This window comes from Trachypithecus francoisi, unplaced genomic scaffold (assembly GCF_009764315.1).
Source record: "Trachypithecus francoisi isolate TF-2019V2 unplaced genomic scaffold, Tfra_2.0 Lachesis_group3, whole genome shotgun sequence".
Lineage (NCBI taxonomy): Eukaryota > Metazoa > Chordata > Mammalia > Primates > Cercopithecidae > Trachypithecus > Trachypithecus francoisi.
Genome location: NW_022681468.1, coordinates 47,227,158 through 47,248,977, shown reverse-complemented (window position 1 = coordinate 47,248,977; position 21,820 = coordinate 47,227,158). Strand labels below are relative to the sequence as shown.

The window sequence follows — 21,820 nt, the reverse complement described above, 5'->3', positions numbered from 1 at the left end:
TGGGATCTAGATATTATTATATGGCACCTAACCCAGAACAATGAAAGCAGAACCTCTAGGGGTGGGGCCTGGGCGGGTTAGTTCTAAACACTCTTCTAGTGAGTCTAGTGTGCAGCCAGCTTTGGAACCATGGTACTAAACTGCAGGCAGCTGATCAAATGTGATCTGTCATCATGACGTGTCCCTTCCAAGCCTGCGGTGAAACAGGTAGTAGCCTTTCCATCAGGAAAGGGGGTGGGGAGAGGAGGGGACAGTCATGTTTAAAAGTGATGGATGTTTTATAGTATCTGAAGCTGATCCACAAGCACTTCCAAGGCATGCTGCCTTAGGCGCGAAGCAGCCGCACAGCAGGCATATTCTATATGATAAGGTTTTTAAAATGTGGAGAGGGCTCAAGTCAGCTGAGTCAAGCATATACTTGCTTCTATATCCAGTGTGCTCTCAATTAATAAATCCTTTGAAATGAGCCATATATAAACAAACACAGATCCTAATAAATCACGCAAAGGTGAGCTCCTACTTGCCTGCCATTAGAACCACATCAAAATTTCCTCAGTTCACAGCATCCACGTGTCTCCTCCCAGTGAAAATTTGAGTTTGAAAACGATCTCATGCTTTCTACTGCTGTGCCTTCTTCTCTCTTCCCACCTCTGCCTCTTCTGTCTCTTCGACTAACTAGCTGTGGGATTAGGGCTAGTGAGGTCATCTTTCCAAGCTTTCCTTTCTTCATTTACTAAATCTGGTAGACACTGGTTCTCAAAGTGTGACCCTGACATGAGGAGCATCAGCATCACCTGCGAGCATGTTAGAAATGCAGATTCTCAGACCCTACCCAGACCCCCTCAATGAGAAACTCTAGGGTGAGGCTCAGCAATCTGTTATAAGAAAGCCTCCAGGTGATTTTAATGCACACTCGGCTTAAGAACTATCGTTCCCAAATATTGTTATGAAACTGATCTCCACAACCTCCTTGTATGGTTTCCTTTCTTTGATGGCCAGTTTTCTCCTCAGGATGTCCAAAGCCCTCATTCTCTCTGCTCCCCACTGAAATACGGTAAGTTCTTAAGACTTTTGCACCTGCAGTTCCTTCTGCCTTGAATGCTCTTCTCAATGGCTTCGTCACATCCCGCAGGTGACCTCAGGGTATGAAGTAGTTGGTTCCTAACATTCTCTACCCAGCAGACGATGCGTTTTCATTGTAAGACTGAATTACTATTATTACTATTTTATTTATTTGCATATTTTTGTCTCTCTCTCTTTCCCCTAAAATATAAGTTCATGAAGTACAGCCCATATCTATTCATTTGCTGTATCCCCAGAACTTAACAATGTGTTCAGCATAGCCAGAACTGTTCATTAGCACTTTCTGTGAAGATGGAAATGTTCTATATCCACTTTGTCCAATATGGGAGCTACTAGCCATGTGTGGTGGCTATTTGGGCACTTGAAATGAGTCTAGTATGACTAAGAAACTAAATTTTAAATTTTAATTTAATTTTAATTAATTTAAATTTAAATAGCCATATGTAGCTACTTCCTACTGCACTGAACAGTGCAGTTCTAGACATTCAAAAAAAATTAAAGCGTATTGAACAAATGAATAAATTCCTATCAAAACCACTAAGAATGTGATTTTTTAAATTTGACATTGATTGGCAAATAATATTTTCGCTAACTCTGATTCATACAATCATCTTGCCTGCAAAAAAAAATTTCTTTTTTACTCTACTTTTGGTAGGAAATGTCTTTTTTTTTTTTAATAAAATTGTTTTCAAGTTTTAGCCAGCATTATGGTAAAAATTTTTAGCTGACAAGTGGAATGGTAAAGTTAGAAACCAAAGTATGTGAAATTAGCCTTCAAGGTAAAATAGAGTTCTTCTTTTTATAGGAGTTTTGGGATAGAGGGACCAGAAGGAATGATCTACGATCTCTTCCTACTTCTAATTGACTCTTTTTACAGCACTGCCAAGGCCACCTATAAACTCCGGAATTGCTGGGGATGGAGGAAACTGTGTCTCCTCTTTAGCAGAAGAAATATGGTGAGGTGGAAGGGAAAGAATACAAGCAAAAGCACTTGGATTATAAGTCATCTTAGAAAGTTATTTAACCTCTGAGCCTCAACTTCCTGACATAGAAATTGAGGTAATAATGCCTACCTCACATGGCTAAGTAAGTCAAGTGCTTGGCACGCAGAATGCGTTAGTTCCCTTCCTTCATGGCCAAAATTTAACAAGTTCCAAGAGAAATCTATCTCCTGGGGAGGTTTTTTGGTCTAAAATGCTCCCAACCCTTGTACTTTTTGAGCACAAATCAACCTTCACTCAACCTTATCCTAACCCTGTTTTGCCTATTTTTCTGTCTTCTAAACTCTTAGATATATAATTTTACACTTGGAGGAATATTCATCATTATCTTGGTTAGTAATAGATGATTTGACATAGTGTAATCCCTTTTATCAGATGTACTTGAATATATTCACAGCCCAAACTTCCTTTTCTTTAAAATAAAAGATAGGCTAAAAATGAGATCCAAGGATCCTTCCAGCTCTAAAATTGCTATATCCTCTGGTTATAGAGTTTCTAACAAGGAAGCATGTGGCCTAAATGTGTCATTTCATTATTAGAAATATCATAGTACTAAATTAAGCTCTGATGTCCCAAAATATCCCTGCACTTTAATACCATATCACAGTTTCTTCCCTTGCTTTGTACCCTAGCCTAGCCTGTCTTCTTCTCTCTATCTTAATTTGTATTCTCCTAAAAACGTAACCTGAGACAAAAGCTTAAACACAGTAGTTTGTTTGGAAATGTGATCTCGGGGACCAGGAGTATGGGATGGAGGCAGGAAGAGTGAAGGAGGGAAAGGATTAGTGAGGATGCATTACCAAGGTGGCCACTGTTACAAGCGACTGGCTCCAACAGGATTTCTGAGAAACTTGATAAATCGCAATTCAAAACTGTCTGCCTGAAAGAGGAAAAGAGAGAAGTTATTCATCAATCCTCATCCCCCTTGATGGACAAGCGTGGCCTCACAGATACCAACTCCCTCGTACTTGTGAGTTGTGCATGTCTTAGTATTGACGTGCTTCCCAAGGCATGCTGTCAGGACAGTCCAGCATCAGAGAAGTGAGAAAGCCACAGCACAAGGCTAGTCTCTGTTAGACTGCACCCATGCAAAAGCTGACTGACACCTGCACAGACCTGCTAACCACAGTAGTGGCATGAGCAAGAGGATCTGGAGTGGTGTACAGGGAGGTACAATCCATTTCTTGTACTTGTTTTTTGTGTCCTTCTTTAAATTCAATCTATCAGAGAATCCCTTTCATGCTGTTGGCCAGCCATAATCTCTGAAAAGACTTAATTCAAGAGGGTTAGTGGAACAAGTTTCAGTTCTACTGTTCCAGCTGATACCAAGATCATAATATTCTTCATCTTCCTCCTCCACCATCCACTTTAGACTTTTCTCACCCTTTATCAACGTCTTGCCTGATCCAGGTTGCTTGCTTGGAGGGTGACCTTGAGTGTGAGAATTACAGCTCAATCCACCAATGTGAGTCTCCTGATAAACTTCCATACAGATCCTCTGGCTTTCCTGACATTCCTTACGTTGCTAATTAACAAACCTGAGCCTGTCATTTTCTTCATTTGCTTTTTTCAAAGCCTCCAAAGCAGTCTAAACACACCAGTCAGCTCAATCCTTGTTATTACTATTGCTCCCATACTATTTAAGGACCACGGCTATCACACCACCCAGTGCTCTGCCTCTGCCTGCACCTCATCCCAATCCACCTCAGTAAGAGTCTTAGTAACTGAGATGCTGCTGGCCAGATACCACCACTCCACCTACCTCCAACAGTGGAGTCTTTATTACCTCTGAACAGTGAGTGATCTCACTCCAAAATCCCAGTTATTGTAGCCTGAGTTCCCCTGAAAGCAGAACCTCAAAGTCTTGCACGCAAGTAGCAGTGAAACAAGGAAAGAGAGAAGGCCAATGAAAGGATGAATTTTCAAGGTAGCATTGCGATGGACAACCAGTGCTCAATCCTAAGGACTATTATGAGAAGCCTCCTGAAATGGATCTGAGAACTGGCCACATGAGCAACAAATGGTGGGAGGATTTACCCATCAGTTTCCATCCTCATTGGTTAAGGCCCACCAGGTTAGCCCCCCTACATTTCCAGGTTGCACATGTGTGAGTGACAAGTGAAACCCCACAGTAACCCACCCCCTGGCAAACTGGTGGAAGCCTGTGCCAAACAGAATGCTACTTAGGTGACTGGAATAAAAGATAGGATTTGAAGTGTCTGTTACACTCCCTCTAAGAGGTGTCTGATATACTCCCTTTAAGATGTCCCTTAGGTTCCTATTTGCCCAGGATCATTCCAGTGTATGCCTGTTGTCCCATTGTAATTAATAGTGTCCCCACTTTTTGTTTTTGATGTAGGGTCTCATTCCATCACCCAGGCTGGAGTGCAGTGGCATGATCATGGTTCACTGCAGTCTCAACCTCCCAGGCTCAAGTTATCATCCCACCTTAATCTCCCAAGTATCTGGGCCCACAGAAGCACATCACCATATCTGGCTAATTTTTTTATTTTTGGTAGAAACGAGGTCTCCCTACACTGCCTAGGCTGGACTCAAACTCCTGGACTCAAGTGATCCATGTGAGCCAGCACACCCAGCTATGCCCCTTTCACTTTCAACTGTATCCCAGTTTAGACCATAAGGATATATTCACTTAGTGAGTGCGCTCTCGTGCGCGCTCTCTCTCTCTTTCTCTTACACAGACACACATCCCCTCCTACCTTCTACCCACCCACCCACACACATACACACACACACACACACACACACTTTGAGAAGCACAAAAACAATCCCCAATAGTTTATTCATAGTTGTTTTCTTCTTCATTGTTGTTTTTCTTTTTTACTGCCCTCTGCAGAAATGTCTCTCGATACAATGCATTTTGTGTTCATTGAGATAAATGAAGAGTGCACCCAAAGAAACCACCTTCTACTAAATCTTTAAACAAGGAACAGGTCTTGTGCCACACATTGTATTTTAATAAACTTAATTTGAAGCGCTGCATTCCACAAGTACGGTCTGAACAGTAGCTCTCCTTTGGGATGGAAAAATTACAAGAAGCAATGCCGAAGACCATGAACTGTATACAGAAGCCTTGTGGATCTAGAAACCAGAAGTGTATGAACGTAGGACATTCTCAAGTTTTAAAACGTGGCCATTATAATATCATCACATTACATAAATATCACATCACCAATATTCTTTTTGTTTTTTCTTTTAGAACCAAAAAAAAAAAAAATGCTCGTAAACTACAAAATTACTTTAGATCACTGTGATAAATCTGAATTAACTGCTAAGTACAGTCAGCCCTTCATATTTGTGAGTTACACATCTGTGGATTCAACCAACCCTGGATGGAAAATATTCAGAAAAAAAAAATCATTACAGAGTTGTGTCTGTACTAAACAGGTACACACTTTTTTTCTTGTCATTATTCACTAAATACAGTCTAACAACTAATTGTACAGCATTAACATATTAGGTATTATATGTTTAGAGATGATATAAAGTATACTTGAGGATGTGCATAGGTTATTCGCAAATACTATACCACGTTATGTAAGGCGCTTCAGCATCCATGAATTTTGTTATCAGCAGGTTGTTCTGAAACCAATCCCCCATGGATACCTAGAGACAACTGTAATTGCAAACTACTTCGGTGAATAACAAAAGCTAACTAAAAACTTAGTTCTGAATAACTAGATTGTCTGTTGCACTCTACCTATTGAAGCAGAGAGTTTACATGGCCACAGTTAATTCGTTCAGTAATTTCAGGGTATGACTCAAGATGCAGTATTCTTCTCTGTGGCTCTTCGCCTTGGAGCACTTGGAAGATGCATTATCTGCTGAAAAACCAATGTTCAGTGTGGGCTGATACAATAAAAATTAAATACTTTAAAAACTGAATCAAAATCATAGCTAAAAATCAATGCTATATAGTTTCTATGACATGAAATATCTGTGAACAAATCATTTATTACAGGTCTTGTTTTATGTTTCTCTTGTCAAAGATAATTATTTATTACAAGTCAGGTTTCTGCCATTGGTAGAGTCAAGGGTAACCTGGAGTGCCTACCTCTTTGAATTTTGATACTCCATCGAGTTTATCCATGTTAAGTACTGAGCACAGCACTTGGCCAACAGCAAGAGCTCAAGAAGTATTTGTGATTTAATTATCGCTATGTAAAAATAAATTTGAATTTCACTAACTAAGATTTTTGAAATTCACATTTTATTTGTATGGCATAAAACTAGTCTATTCAACAACTCCACATAATTAAACTTTAAAAGATCCTGATTATTATAACAAAATAATTATGTCCCTGATTCATTTATCTGCCTTTTTTTTTTTCTGGTTGCCTTTGATTGACTTCTGACCTTAAGCATGAACAGAAATGTGTCATAAAAAGCCTGATCTTTCCAAAGAAGAGTCAATCAGTTTGCCAAATGCTTACTCCATAATTTTAATCTAATAACACTTTATGAACAAGAATTTACTTTCACATCCAGACAATATTTTTAGAATAAAGCTCACTGCACCTTATAATGTGCTTTATTTAATGTAATCTCCTTCTATGTACAAGAAATTTGGGGGAGTATGGGCTAGTAGAGATGTTTACAAAGGTCTTGATTGAAAGAACCACAGGGCTTTGTTAATTGGTTTTAAAGATACAATTTCTCTGCAAATACATAGAATAAAGACAATAAAACATTATTCAGTAAGATATAAGTCCTATTGAATCAGCTTGTACCCACTTTCATTTATAGACCCTTTAGAGCTCAAAGGGATGGGGAGAGGGTGGATGAAGAAGGTCTAACGGAGAAGAAGACACAGAAGACGCAGGAGAAGCCATGGCTCCTCTTTTTTTTTTTTTTTTTTTTTTGAGACAGAGTCTCGCTCTGTCGCCCAAACTGGAGTGCAGTGGCCTGATCTCAGCTCACTGCAAGCTCCGTCTTTGGGATTCACGCCATTCTCCTGCCTCAGCCTCCCGAGTAACTGGGACTACAGGTGCCTGCCACCTCGCCCAGCTAGTTTTTTGTATTTTTTAGTAGAGACGGGGTTTCACCGTGTTAGCCAGGATGGTCTCGATCTCCTGACCTTGTGATCCGCCCGTCTCGGCCTCCCAAAGTGCTGGAATTACAGGCTTGAGCCACCGTGCCCGGCTGCCATGGCTCCTCTTTTTAACAATGACAGAGAAAGGAAAACAATGGACATAGCAATAAACATTTGCTCATTTAACTTTAGCCAAGTTAAATCAAATGTAGAAAATACGTGTGCCCTATAATAAATGACACAAAAATACTAATTAGATTCAAGAGAGTTGAACTGAATAACCCTTTAATCAATTTAAATCACACAGTAAATGTCCTTTTTCCCAGTATTTCTCATAATACTACATATTATTTATGTTTATGGTTATTCAGTCTTATTATTTAATTATAAAAGCTTATAGCTTTTACTTTGGGGGCAAAGGCAAAGAGATGAAAGTGTTCTCTAATCCCTCAAGGAACAAGAATATGACATTTGCCAATGTGCGTTGTGTTTATGGAGACTTCTTTCAACTCTGTTCTTATTTTCATCATATGGAGGCATCCTGAGGTAACTGGGCAGTTATGGACCACCAAATGTGAAATAAATGTTGTTAATGAGGAAACACAGCTTGCTTGTTCAAATACAACTTAGGATTTTCACAAGCTGTTTTCCTTTCTTCTATTCCTTTTAAAACAACCATGGGAAAACGTAGCTACAGAGAGGTAACAAAATACTACTCAAATTACAATTCTGATTTTGTATAAAAATAAAAGCATTGATTGCATATCATAAATGCATAGAAAAAAAAGATTAGAAAAGTACAGACCAAAATGTTACCAATGTTTATTATTGTTAACATTTTGGGTGGGACTGGAATAATTATTCTTAAGTTTTTCTGAATTTTCTTAGTTCTGCATATCATTGCCCCTGAGGCCCTCCAGAATCTGGCCTTGTGTTGATATGGCAATTATGGGAAACTTGCTTTATTTTTTGTATGCTAAGGAAGGTAAGTGGCTTGATGATGGACCATAACAACTGTCAAAAGGCCACAGAAACGGTTCAGAACTGGGACACGGAGCTGCATTGCTTGATTCTGCAGGCTGCATATCCAAAACTAGATGTCATCCTCATACATACCAGCCCTGAGAAAAAAGTTTCTTGGATTTGTTTTCAAGAAAAACAAGATACTGAGCTTTGTTCCCATGTCAAAGAATAAGAAACTCTCCAATTAGCCTTTACAAATCAAGACAGTCAAACAGATCTGAAGTAGTAACTCACATCTAGGGCTCAACCAAAGTAATCCCCTAAAGGGATTAGAAGAATTTTCCCAAATGTTTACGTTTTATTAAATTCAAAGTTAGTTCATTGGCACCTACTATTAAAAGCAACAGAAAATGGCGAGGTGCAGTGGCTCATGCCTGTAATTCCAACAACTCAGGAGGCTGAGGCAGGATAGCTTGAGCCCAGGAGTTTGAGACTAGCCTGGGCAACATAGTGAGACCTTGTCTCTACAAAAAATAAAAAAACATAGCTGAGAGTGGTGATACACACCTGTAGTCCTAGCTACTCAAGAAGTTGAGGGGGAAGGATCACTTAAGCCCAAGAGTTTGAGGCTGCAGTAAGCTATGATCGCACCATTGCACTACAGCCTGAGCAACAGAGTAAGACCCTGTCTCTAAAAAAATAAACAAAAAAAAGTCACAGAAAATGACCACACATTTACACTTTGTAAAAATTAATGCTGCCTACGCATTTTTGCGGGGGCTTGTAGGTTATTTTTCTCAGGCCTAGATATGCTGGGATAATACAGAGTCAGCCCCTCCAGAAGGCAGAACACTAGACTCCATCATATCTAGAAGCCTCAAAAGTCCCATGACCCTAGTCAGCTTTAACTGTTGTCTTTTCCCTCATCTCTCCATCTAAGCAATCTGCAAATCCCACTGTCTACCCCTCCTGAACACCTCCAGAACCCATTCTCCTCTTCCAAGTTTGTTCCTGCAACCTTGGTCCAGGCCATGATTATCTCTCACTTACACTGCTGCATCACCTTGACCTTCACTGGTGTCTCTGACTCCAGACTTTAACCTTCCCAAACCAGTCTTCCTATTAACTCAGGCCTGATCATATCACTTCACAGCATAATATTTTTGCATGACCTCTCATTGCCCTCAAATAAAGTCCTCATTCCTTGACAGGACCTAGAGGACCCTTCACCCTCAGCCCTGTATTTCACATGGCATACCACCCTCAATCTCAACTCTCACTCCCCTAGAATACCTAGCGCCCCAGCCAGGCTAACTACTAGATCTCTCACCCCTGGCCTTTGCACGTGGGGTTTCCCTGGCTAGATCACATATCCCTTTCTCCCCTTTATCTGAATAACCCCACTCATCCTTCTGACCTTAGGTTTGATGTTACCTGCTCTGGAGAAACATCCCTGATCTTCTTGACCCAGTTAGATATTCCTTTTCTGGACCCCACAGTGTCTGTGACATGAAATTGCCCATTTTCTATCTTCCCTACTAATCCATAAGTCCTTTCCAGTCATGGACTGTGTCTTGGCTCCCCCAACACTTAGCATATGACCTGACACATAAAAGGCATTCAATAAATACTGATTCAGTCAGAAGCAATATCAAGTGTTCTTGGTTTGCTGAAGATAGAATCTCTAGTCATCCTCAACCTCCTTGGTAAAGAACCAATCAAATCTTTGGGATCTGATTGGTTCAATCACAAAACCATTTCCTATTCTTCTTCCTCTCCTTTATCTCCTATATAAAGAGGGAAATAAAGGAAAATGACCACTGAAGCTTTTGTATCAAAATTCCTTTTTGGAAGACAACTTTTAATTTCCTATTTTAGTCTGTCTGGTCATGAAGAAGTCTGAACTATCCAAATGCTGTGGCCATGTCATGAGACATAAAATTAGAGAAATGATTCAAATGCTTTGGTCCCTTCCTTTATTTTGCTGCTAATTAGGGAGAGAATATTGAGATGGACATGACACTGGTTAATAAAAAGCTCAGCTTCCTGAACTGATGCCACATTTATTCTGAGACTAGAGCAGATGATCTACCCACCTTAAAGGTAATAAAATAATCCAAGTGGGTGCCCACTTTGCCTGCCACTTTGCTTGCACTCTGTTCCTATACCCATAAACTTTGAGAAAAAAGATAACAGGATTTTCCCCCCACAGATAATTCTTCTGTTTCTACTCTCAGTTCCTCCATACTTAACCCACAAAAGGTTATACCTCTCAGCAACATCCATCTGAAGAATTTATACTCTATATTACAAATTATTGATGGTTATCACTTATATAAGTGATCTTTTCCTGCTGCTTCTAGAAAAGAGCAAGTAGGATATTTGCTTTACTAGGTGGAATATGTAAGTTTTTTACATCAATTTTTTTGTGCTTTTACACAAACTAGAACATGGGAGCAAATGATTTGTTTCTTTGTGCTTTTGCTGCTACTTACTGAGGGAATTCCTTCCTTCCTTCCTTCCTTCCTTCCTTCCTTCCTTCCTTCTTCCTTCCTCCCTCCCTCCCTCCCCTCCTTCCTTCCTTCCTTCCCTCCTTCCTTTCTCTCTTTATCCTATATGCACATGATAGAAAATTGGGTTAATTAGTAGGGAGTTAGATATACCTATTACCCCAAATAGGACACTCTCAATGCATTTATATTACAGTGGCTTGCAAAATAAATGCTGGGGTTTTCTGCATGCAGAAATTAAGCAACAGGATTATGTTTCCAGCTATGTTAACTGCCAGTCTATAATTATCAGAGCAACATCTCTCTGCAGTTCATCTTCAGCTTATCAGTCTAGGAGTGCTAAATGTGCACATGTGGGATTTTTATTAAGCCAGTACCATTATTTTGCTTTCAAATTATTTCCTGTTCCTAGAAGTTTATATTCAGTCATTTGAAGACTGTGCAATTAAAGAAGATATCTAACTGAGCTTAAGCTCATTTAAAGTAACCAAGCACCTTTTACCTCCTCATCCATCTTGGACTTCAATTCCCCACCCCCGGCAATGTTCATTCTAACTAGTATGAAATAATTTTATTTGATGGAGAAGATGGAGGCAAAATGGATTCATGTAGCTTTATGGTCCCTTCTCCTGCTAATGATCTTCCTCATTTGTATTCTTCTCCTTGCTTTTCTCTATATTTTTTCAAGCATTGGTCCATTGAGAACTTTGGCATCCTCCAGCACTTTCTAACGTTTTGTGCCATTTTTATATTTGCCTTGTATTAAGATTTTCCTCCATCTTCTTCTACTACATTCTTTCCTTGTAACCATACCTTCACATACCCTAAAGGGAAGAGATTTTTTTTTTTCAGTTGTGTTCCTGCCTCTTCAAATTCCTCTGTGGTCATAAAAAAGCCTGTCTTGCCAAAATGTCATGTAGCTATAACCTTGCGCCAAATAGTACATCTTGTTTCCAAAAGCTGTTTTTTGGCAGCTGGTAGGAACATGGATTATTCATAGCCACAGAAATCACAATGCCTGCGGAGGATTTGACTCTTCTCCCCTAGGTTGTGGCTGTGATTGGAAATAAGGTGTTTCATTTGGGCTTCTGCAGGAAGAAGACACCTGGAGGCAGACACAGAAGGAAGAGCGAGGTATTCAGTATGCTCCATGCACTCTATATAATTTTCTGATACCTGTATAAAATGTTTTGGCTTTTAACGGTTAGCCTTTGGGGGGAAAAAATCATAAAATGAAAAACCACTTTTAATTGACTCTTCAAAAATTACTTTAAATGTGTTCTAAAACTTGGCTTTAAAATTTCTTCATACAGTTTTGACCTACGTTAAGAGATACAGGTACTTTAAGAAAGTGTTTCTGGAAAATTGTATTTGAGGCAGTTTATCAGCTGAAGCCATGGCTAAGGCATTGCTAAGGGAATCTGTTACCCTGGGATACTAATTAACTCCAAATATTGCATATAAATTAAGCTAGCAGCTACTGAAAGAAACAGCTTATGGGAAAGAAAAAACTAAAGAGGTTGGAAAGAAAAGCACTCTCTTTTCTAATTAGAGAAAAAGACATCAGGGGTATGGGAGAAACCTTTTCTCTCCATCCCAGCCTTCTATTCTTTTTCTAGTAGCTTCCATCCTTTTCTCTTTCCTTTTGTTTTCCTTTCTCCTTTCTCCTATCTCCACGGCAGGTGTGATTTATTGGATAGCATGACCAGGGAAAGTGTCTCTTCCCACAGGGGATTGCTCTCCTTGTCTCTTTTGTGTGTGTGTGTGTGTGTGTGTGTGTGTGTGTGTGTGTGAAGAACATTTAATGTGAGATCTACCATGTTAACAAAAATTTTTGTTTTGTTTTGCTTTTTGTTTTTGTTTTTGAGACAGAGTCTCACTTTGTCGCCAGGCTGGAGTGCAGTGGCACAATCCTGTCTCATGGCAAACTCCACCTCCTGGGTTCAAGCGATCCTCCTGCCTCAGCCTCCCAAGTAGCTGGGACTACAGGTGCACTACTATGCCCAGCTAATTTTTTGTACTTTTAGTAGAGATGGGGTTTCACCGTGTTAGCCAGGATGGTCTCCATCTCCTGATCTCATGATCTGCCTGCCTTGGCCTCCCAAAGTGCTGGGATTACAGGCGTGCGCCACCGCGCCCGGCCCTCTTAACAAATTTTTAACTGCACAGTACGATATTGTTAACTACAGGCACTATGTTATACAGCAGAGCTCCAGAACTTACTCATCTTGCATAACTGAAACATACTTAATCAACATCTCCCCATCTTGAACTTCGCTCAGCCCCTGGCAAGCACCATTTTGCCTCTGCCCCATGAGTTTGATTATTTTGGACACCTCAGATAAGTGCAATCATGCATTTGTCCTTTTGTCATTAGTTTATTTCACTTAGCATAATGCTCTCCAGGTGTGTCCACGTTGTCATAATAACAGGATTTCCTTATTTCCTATGGCTGAATAATATTCTACTGTATGTCTATACCACACTTTCTTTATCCATTCATCTATTGATAGATATTTAGGTGTCTCCATATCTTGGCTATTGTGCATAATACTGCAATGAACACGGGAGTACAGCTACTTCTTCAAGATCCCGATTTCTATTCTTTTGGATATATGCCCAGAAATGGGATAGTTGGATTATATGGTAGTTCTATTTTAATTTATTGAAGAATCTTCATACTGTTTTCCACAGTGGCTATCCATTTTACATTCCCACCCACAGTATACAAGGGTTCCAATTTCTCCACATCTTCAGAAACAATTGTTATATTTTGTTTTATTGAATAATAGCCATCCCAATAGGTGTCAGGTGGTATCTCATCGTGACTTTAACTGACCTTGTCTCTATCATAAGGAAATGGTTCTCTAGATAGATCCCTCCTAGCTGTGTTCACAACCTTGCTGGAGCACAAATACCCCAAGCTCCTTTCCTGGAGATTCTAACTCATCAGGTCTGGGGTAAGGCCTTCAAATCGGTATGTTTCACAAGTGTCCCAGGTGATTCTTATGAGCCTACAAATTCTGGAAACACTGCCTCTTCCTCCGAGAAGAAGACCTAGTCCCTGCCCCTGTGGTGGGACACCGGCAGTTCTGGCTGGGTAAACTCAGTCCAGTAGGGACAGTGTTCACAACTGAAGCTGCAGGAATCGGCTCTCCTTTCCAGACAGCTTTATTTATTTCACTGTTAAATGTTTTAAGCCTAGTTGTTAGAATAAAAAGTTGACTTTCTATTTTAATTTGCAAATATAAGCATACTTATCACTTATTTTGGGTAAACCTACAAGTGCCTGATTTACTACTTTTCATCTGGACCACTGTATAACCACTGGCCAGCACTTCCATCTGGTAGCAGCACCGCTAATCCCAGGTTTTGTTTAAAATATGACAACTTTTTCTGATCCTCTTAATAATCTAAGCCAAACACTGAAAATCATTATTCCACAGCCACCAGCAGCAAGGAAAACGGCCAAAATAAACATGTCATTTGTACCATCTACTGACCATCCACTCAATCCAGATGTTTAAATGGGTTTGTACAGAAATGTACTCTGAGTATATGCTTTTCCTTTAAGAAATCATGTTTCCCAAAAAGGACCACAGAGATATTGTGTTAAGTCAAAATTCACATACATGTCATCCTCACAGACCTCTGAGAAATGAAAATATGGGTCTGTTATTTGGGAATTTATTACACTACAATTTGAAAAGTAAACCTATTAGCCATGGTTTAGTTAAGACTATAGATTGAGTAGCCCAAGGCAATAATGGCCATTAGCATCACCCATGTGCTATTCAGTTAAGTGGCCTATCATGTATTCAACAAATAGTCTGTCAAGAATACAAAGACAGTAATGCCACACCACACTCACTTACTCCCAACCTTAGAAACACTTATAGCAAAGGGCTGCTCTTAAGAAAAGGAAAACATCCCTTATGCAATATCAGGACGTCTCTACTCATGAAATTACAAATCACTTCTGAGTGTCATGGTTCTGAATTCTGTTTTTAAAATCTGACCTTGAGCTAATTTGCCAATTGCTAACTTCTATTTGACTGTACAGAGCTTTTCACTTCTCTTGATCAATTTCACACATTTGCTTACATCTCTTGGCAAAAAGAGTTAAAATTATTTGATGAAAACGTTCTTACAAGCCAGCCATTTTTCAACAATGGATTCTAGGAAGTCTTCTCTATTAGTTCCATAGAAGTGATACTTCAATTTATGATTATAAAGGAAATAACTGAGATGGGGAAGGAAAGAACTTGTATGAGTAAGCGAGAAATTACAAAGGCATCATTCATTTAACAAAGATGGAAACTCACATCAAATGTTCCTTGACCAAGCAGCTATTTCCTTAGAACCTTTGTTTTAAAGAAGGACTCTGAAATATCACTGCTTCCTCCAAAGTCCATGAAAAGGGTACTGAATTGAAGATAAGGGTGCATGGCTCTGGGTCCAAGTGGGTTCTCACGCTGATTCTCTTAAGGTACAACTTTGGAAAATCATTTCACTCCTCTGCTTCAGTTCCATCTTCAGTCAAATGGGAGAATAAAAACAAATGTCCTACCTCACATAGTAGCTATGAGGAATAATTGTGCAATTTTTCTTGAACATAGTAGACAAGTTCTAATAAACCCCAACAAGTTCTCCACAGTGACAGCACTATTAATAAATAACCTTTATTCTTCCATATGAGCCAAGTCTTTACCCCAAAACTCAACTAACTACAAGTCCTCAATTCCTAGATTCAAATAGCGCATTGGAGTATCCTATTTTGTACAGGGCAGGGAATTACATTCCAAGGGAGATGAGAAATGATCGAACATAGTTTAACATCCTCATAGCGGGGTGCCCTGAGAGAGGCTGGTTTCCCACGAGCTCTGTTGTGCACCAGGACTCTGGTCACTGGGCAGACAAACGATAGAATGTCTATTTTTCTAATAAAGCCAAATAAGGACCAATGGTAGCCCACTTTTCCCATGGTGAAGACCACAGATGTGGAAATACAACACTCTGAATTAGTCACATTAGTAGCCACATAAGCATAGAACCAAATGGCAGAGAGAAATGCTCTGAGAGTTTACCTACCCTCATCTCATTCTTGATGTCTTCCTCATTTCTTCTTGGCAAAATCAAATAGTACCACAAAAAGCATACCTCTTAATCATAAGCATGTATGACTCTGCTGGACTCAATCACACTATTTAAGACTGCAAGCATACATTAAGACTAAGAGTCAATTTAATGTATTATTTCTAGTGCATTTTTCCTCACCAAGAATAAGAATAAAACGAAGGTGAGAAATAATAAAACTAGGAGACTGAAGCACATAATGCAAAACACGTACAAATCTACATATAATCCTAATATGCTGAGAGAACTTCTTAATGAAAATGATTTCATTCTGAGTTGCTGCTAGTTTGATGCAAATGCAGTATGTACCATGGCTCACAAGCCCATGGTTTCACGTAGGTAGAGTATAATGATGAGAAGTTATTCTTTGTGAAGATTTATATCTCAAAGTCAGGCATGCCTTGGTGGCAACAATCATTATTCTCAATGCAGGTAATTCAAATCAAGGAAAAGACACTGTGGAAAAATACAAAATATTTACTCTGCCTAATGTAGCAACTCCTACTGAAAAACATATATGCTGCATATTTATGAGTTGTAGCCCATAGTTGTGGAAAATTCACTACAGAATAAAACCAAATACTGCATGATACATTTAGTATACAGCATGCCATTTCTGCTCAGTACAAGAAAAATCTACTACCCAGCACCCAGCAGACACTAGGACTAACGGCCTGATAGCAGCAATGTGGCAGGTTGTTGTTCTTTTTTTTTTGCTCCAAAATAAAAATTAGAATAGTAGCATCGTTGAATATCCCAATTAAAACCCAGTCCAATTCAAAATTCATCTTCAGAGCTGTCGGCTAAGAGCATTACTCGATCTTGCATGCTGTTGAATTCTCTCTGCTAGAGAAAGAAAACAGAAAAGCATTAAACCCTTCCTGCCGCAGAGCAAAGCTGAGAAACAGGCCCCCTTTAAAAGACACGCTAACAAATGAAGCCGAGGCAGGAGCTACAGCAGCTAATCCAGACCACTGGGCACGTCAATACCGCTCAAGCATCATTAAACTCCGTGTGCTTTATTAAGTAAATTAGATAAGCAAAGAATGTTCTGAAACTGATTAGGTTTTGCTATTGTTGGTTCCATACCTTTCTTTTATGCCTTTTGAAACCATTTCTCCTTCGGCGATTCATAACCTTAATGCTGTAGAGGGCTCCCAAGATGAACAAGGCTCCAGCTATCCCAACCCCTACAGGCACCAGCATCCCAGACATGTAACCAGCCTGCATAGAAAAGGAAACACACATTAGGATGCTAAACAGAGCACTGCCCTGGGTTTCTCATTTCTGCTGGATGGCAGCAGGTTTTTAGACACTTTGAATTATCCCGTCTGCTTTGTTATAAGATAAAACTAAACCTAAAATACAGTAACTTTTTAGGGAGAAGGCAACAGAGAGAGAGGTAGGCCAATTTTGGGGCTATTTCAAATACATAGAAGTATAGAAATAAATCAGCCAGAACTAGTGGCACTTACAGCCACTAGCTTGTGCACATTTGTCAACATCAGGTTCTGATGACAGAAATATAATTTGTATTAAAGATGGATGAAGTAAGCCTCTGAGAATGCCAGGACTACTAAAATGCTATAAATTGGAAATATCAGCCAGCATCAAGCTTAAAGGAGGTCAAAGTGTCCTCTGAAATACTGTGTTTGCTGGGGGGTAAAAAGAGGGCCTTGACAGTGGTGGTCCTCTCTTCTCCCTCTCCCAGTCTGTCTTAGCTGCATTACAGTAAGAGAAGAAAGATGAAAATGCTTGTGAGTAAAAGGGGAGGGCTTCTGAAAACAAGGAAGAAAAGGGCCTGTAAAGGCAAGGGGAGGAATGTTAGGTGTCGGAGCAAAGGCAGAAAAGACAAGGACAAGGAGAGAGTGTGCACACAAAATGGATGGAGTGATTTCTGTGAATGGGATCGCCTTCCCAATAGACAAGACAAAGTTGGAGGTTGGGAGGGAATTCCGAATGTCCCATCCCCAAAGAAAGGAAGTGGCAGAGAAGGACACAAAGATCACTACCAACAACACGATACCTCCAAAAGATCCTGAAAGTGTCAAATTCATCTATGTTTCCAGTGTCTCCAAGGTGTCACTATGGATACTTTGGTCCTCAGAGAGCAGGATGATCCCTGGACTTGAGTAAGTACTTCAGGACCTACCCAAGCTTAGGGCAAGGCCATTGTACTCAGAGTGATCCCTACACCTTGGTCAATAAGACTCCTATGGGCTAACAGGGTATGTACTAACCTATAGCCCTTTCATGGGGGAACACAGGTAATGGTTTACCTCCCAAGAAGCCCCTCCTAGAAGCCTACCCATATAAAATACATAAACAATTAAAATTGTTCATAAGTCTATTCATTTATATGACTATCTTTTAAATTTCTAATACAGCACAAACTGTTTTTAGTATTTTTCAAAGTGAGCCAAAAACAGAGCAGGACAGAGGATAAAAGTTTTCCTGAAAGTGCTGAAGTGTGTAGGCTGTGATGTTTTCCCAACATTTCTAGCAGGACATCCAAGGAATACATCAGAGCTTATGAAACGGCAGCACCTTCCTCTTGTATTCAGACAGCTCCCTCACTGTTTCTGCCTCCCAGAGTCTTAACTTAGGGCAAAATATGGAAATTTTTCCATTAATTTGAGAACAATACCACTGTTCCTCAGCACACTAAGTATTTTTCCCCAAGAAACAAAGCCTAGTCATTTTTCAATAAATTAATATGCTTTGTAGAAGCCCAAACTTTTTCTAAAGTTCTTCCAAATCTACTTAAGGCTTATAAAAACTCTGTAATTTTCCATGTGGGAAAATACTGAACAACAGCAAAGCATTGGTGCTCATACAAGAACTGTGAATTATTTTTAATTACCATTCCCAGTTTATGGAAACACATACATGTTGAAATATGATAACCTTTAATGGTTTATGATAACCAGATGATTAGGCTTTTCATGCACAGTAACATTTGAACTTTTGGAAGGTCAACGTGATCAGCCTCTGTGGAGGTCTCCTCATACTCTATAACTTAATCCCACACCAACAACATCGGTATTCTCAAGTATGTGACCATTTGTGCATTTCTCATTGACACACTTAAGCCTTTTACTTATGGAGCTTTATTTTTTCAAATTGACATATATATTTGTAAATCGACATACAAAACTGTACGTACTCATCATGTACAACATGATGTTTTAAAGTATACTTTCATTGTGGAATGGTTAAAGTTGGCTAGAGCTCTCAATTATGTAGATTTCACAAAAATTCAGTTACACCTCTCTTTTTGGTCTCCTCTATTTTTTTTTCCTTTTTGGGGGGCCTCTGCCTTGCTTTGAAATTACAAGTAAATTACAAGATGGGAGCAAAGCAACGTACCATCTTAAGATGTAATTTAACTATTCTTCTTTCCAAACTGACTAAGGGAAAATACGCTCTTCTGTTAGAATTGCTCATGGCTTGATTTCTTCAGCAATGAAAAGAAATAAGACAACATGCACACAGTTTTAAGTTATAAATTCTACCTAATACTTTATTTTCTGTTCCAAATTATTGCATATACACGTGCCCCAAGGACACCCTGAGAAAGACACAATTGCACCAATGTATTATTCCAACCCAGAATGCATAACCTGAATCGAATCATGAGGAAACATCCAACAAACTGAAAATATATTCTGTTTTTTTAAAAAGACTGTATTCTTTAGCAATGTTCATGTCATAAAAGATAAAAGATGGCAATAAAAATGTTACAGATTAAAGGAAATTACAGAAACATGACAACTAAATGTGTTACATAATCCTAGAGTGGATTCTTTAAGAGAGGAGAAAAAATGCTCTTATAAAGGATATTTTGGGTTTGTTGAAAAAACTGAAATATGAATACTAGATTCCATAAAAGTATTATATTGATATTGAATATACTCCAGCTAATAACTGCACAAAGATCTGCTTAAAATATACCCTCATTCTCAGGAAATATACACTGAAGTATATAAGGGTAAACAGGCCACAACACATGCAACTCATCCTCAAATAGTTCAGGAAAAAAGAGAAGAACGTGGCAGCAAATGATAAAGCACATGGGGTAAAATGTGAATAACGGGCGCATCCAGGTAAAGGTGTAGGAATGTTCTTTGTACCATTCTTACTCATGTATCTCATCTGTAAATTTTAAATTATTTCCAAATAAAGTTTTAAATTTTAAAGTAAATTATAAGTCAAAATATTGCTAAATATATTTGTTTTTGTTAGGCTTTGAAGTTTTGTTTGTTTGAAGTCAACGAGAAAGGTATCCTTCCTTCTTAGGATGACATATTTGTTCAGAACTCTGTCATCAAGAAAGCCATAGGAAACCAAATGATATGCTGTACTGCCTAAAGTCTGCAGAACTGAGACAGCATCCTTATGATTTCTGTGCAATGGTTGTTCTCAAACTCCAGCATGCATCAGGATCACCTGCAAGACTTGCTAAAATGCAGACTGTTGGGCCCCATTCCCAGAGTTCCTGGGAGGTAGGTCTACAGTGGAGTGTGAGAATTTGCACATCCAACAAGCTCCAGGTGATGCTGATGCTGCTGGTCCAGACTATACATTGAGAATTGCTGCTATAAAGTATAGTCTGGGCCATTCATTTTCTGAATGGTTTCCTTAAGCTAGAAGAAATGTATTGGTTTTATTGATGTAACAACAGGCCTGGTCTTTATTACACAATTAAAATTGTTATGCATCTTCAGTTTTGAAAAGCAATTTAGATGCTGAAAAGATATACTAATGAGTAGCCAAGTTAAAACTTGCCTAACAAGGATCACCAACTTGAACGCTTAGCCAAGAAGACAGTTAATGATGGAATTAATACAGGAACTGTCCTTCAATATCCATTCTTTTCTTCTTCTATAGTAAAGGAGCCTCCAATTTGGGAGTGGGAACAAAATAAAGATTTCTTGCCTACTGGGAAGCTGGGTACAACCATGTGGTAAGTTTCACCAAGAAGATGATATGTCAGTGGCAGAAGAAAATTTCAAGATATGTTCTATAAAAGGGGAGCAGAGCCCTTATTCTTCCCCTTTAAGAATGACAGAGTGCTTTTATTCTCCCTTTTAAAAAGAAAGGGGTGTCATTAGCCTCCCTCTTTTTCCTCCTTCCTCTGACTAGAATATGCACATAGCTAAGTCAGAAGTGCCATCCAGGATCATGAGGTCACCTTGGGGATGAAGCTCACAAATGGTGGAGCATCAAATAGAAGAAGCTTGGGCCCCTGTCACTGTGTCACTCCCCACTAACCTGTGACTATCTCAGACTTAAAAACAGGAGACAATAGGGGCCAGGCACAGTAGCTCATGCCTGTAATCCCAGCACTTTGGGAGGCTGAGGCGAGCAGGTCAGATAAGGCCAGGAGTTCAAAACCAACCTGGCCAACATGGTGAAACCTCGTCTCTACTAAAAATACAAAAATTGACTGGGCATAGTGGTACATGTCTGTAATCCCAGCTACTCAGGAGGCTGAGGCATAAGAATCACTTGAACCTGGGAGGTGGAGGTTGCAGTGAGCCAAGATCACTGCACTCCAGCCTAGGTGACAGAGCGAGACTCTGCCAAAAAAAGAAAAAAGAAAAAAGAGAGAGAGAGAGAACAAACTTCTATCTTGGCTAAGCCATTGTCATTGGGGGTGGGGGCGGATTGGCTGTCATTCATAGCTGATCTTAATCTTAATATAGAAAGACTAAACTACAACAACAAAAGGAACAATTCAGAATTTTTGAAAACACCACCCTTTCTAGAATCCAGCTAACCAACAGAGACTCAATACTGAAACAATTAAATGAAGCTAACCTGACAGAGTGTCCTGGCTTGCCTGAAGAGCCAGGTTAGGCATGTAGTTTAGTTTTCAGTTCTAAGGGATTCTGTGACTTTCATCAAAGAGACAACAGTTTTGTACTCAAATAGTTTCTGAAGATAATGACCAACAAGACTTTAATAGATGATGGATGGATGGATGGATGAACGGATGGATGGACAATAGAAAGTGAGGAAGATATACGTATATATGTGTGTAAGATCTATGTACATGTATCTTCTCAAGC

General features: G+C 39.4%; 1 protein-coding gene across 1 annotated transcript in view; it reads right to left on the bottom strand.

Moving 5' to 3' along the window:
• Positions 1–15,267: 15,267 nt before the first annotated feature.
• ARMH4 (armadillo like helical domain containing 4) overlaps positions 15,268–21,820 on the bottom strand; it is a 151,878-nt gene continuing 145,325 nt past the window's right edge. Inside the window, exons 6-7 of the mRNA XM_033187912.1 lie at positions 16,836–16,970; positions 15,268–16,592 (exon numbers count right to left, since the gene is read on the bottom strand). Of these exons, the coding sequence (XP_033043803.1) occupies positions 16,524–16,592; positions 16,836–16,970 (204 nt within the window). The 3' untranslated portion in view covers positions 15,268–16,523. The remainder of the gene's footprint in view (positions 16,593–16,835; positions 16,971–21,820) is intronic.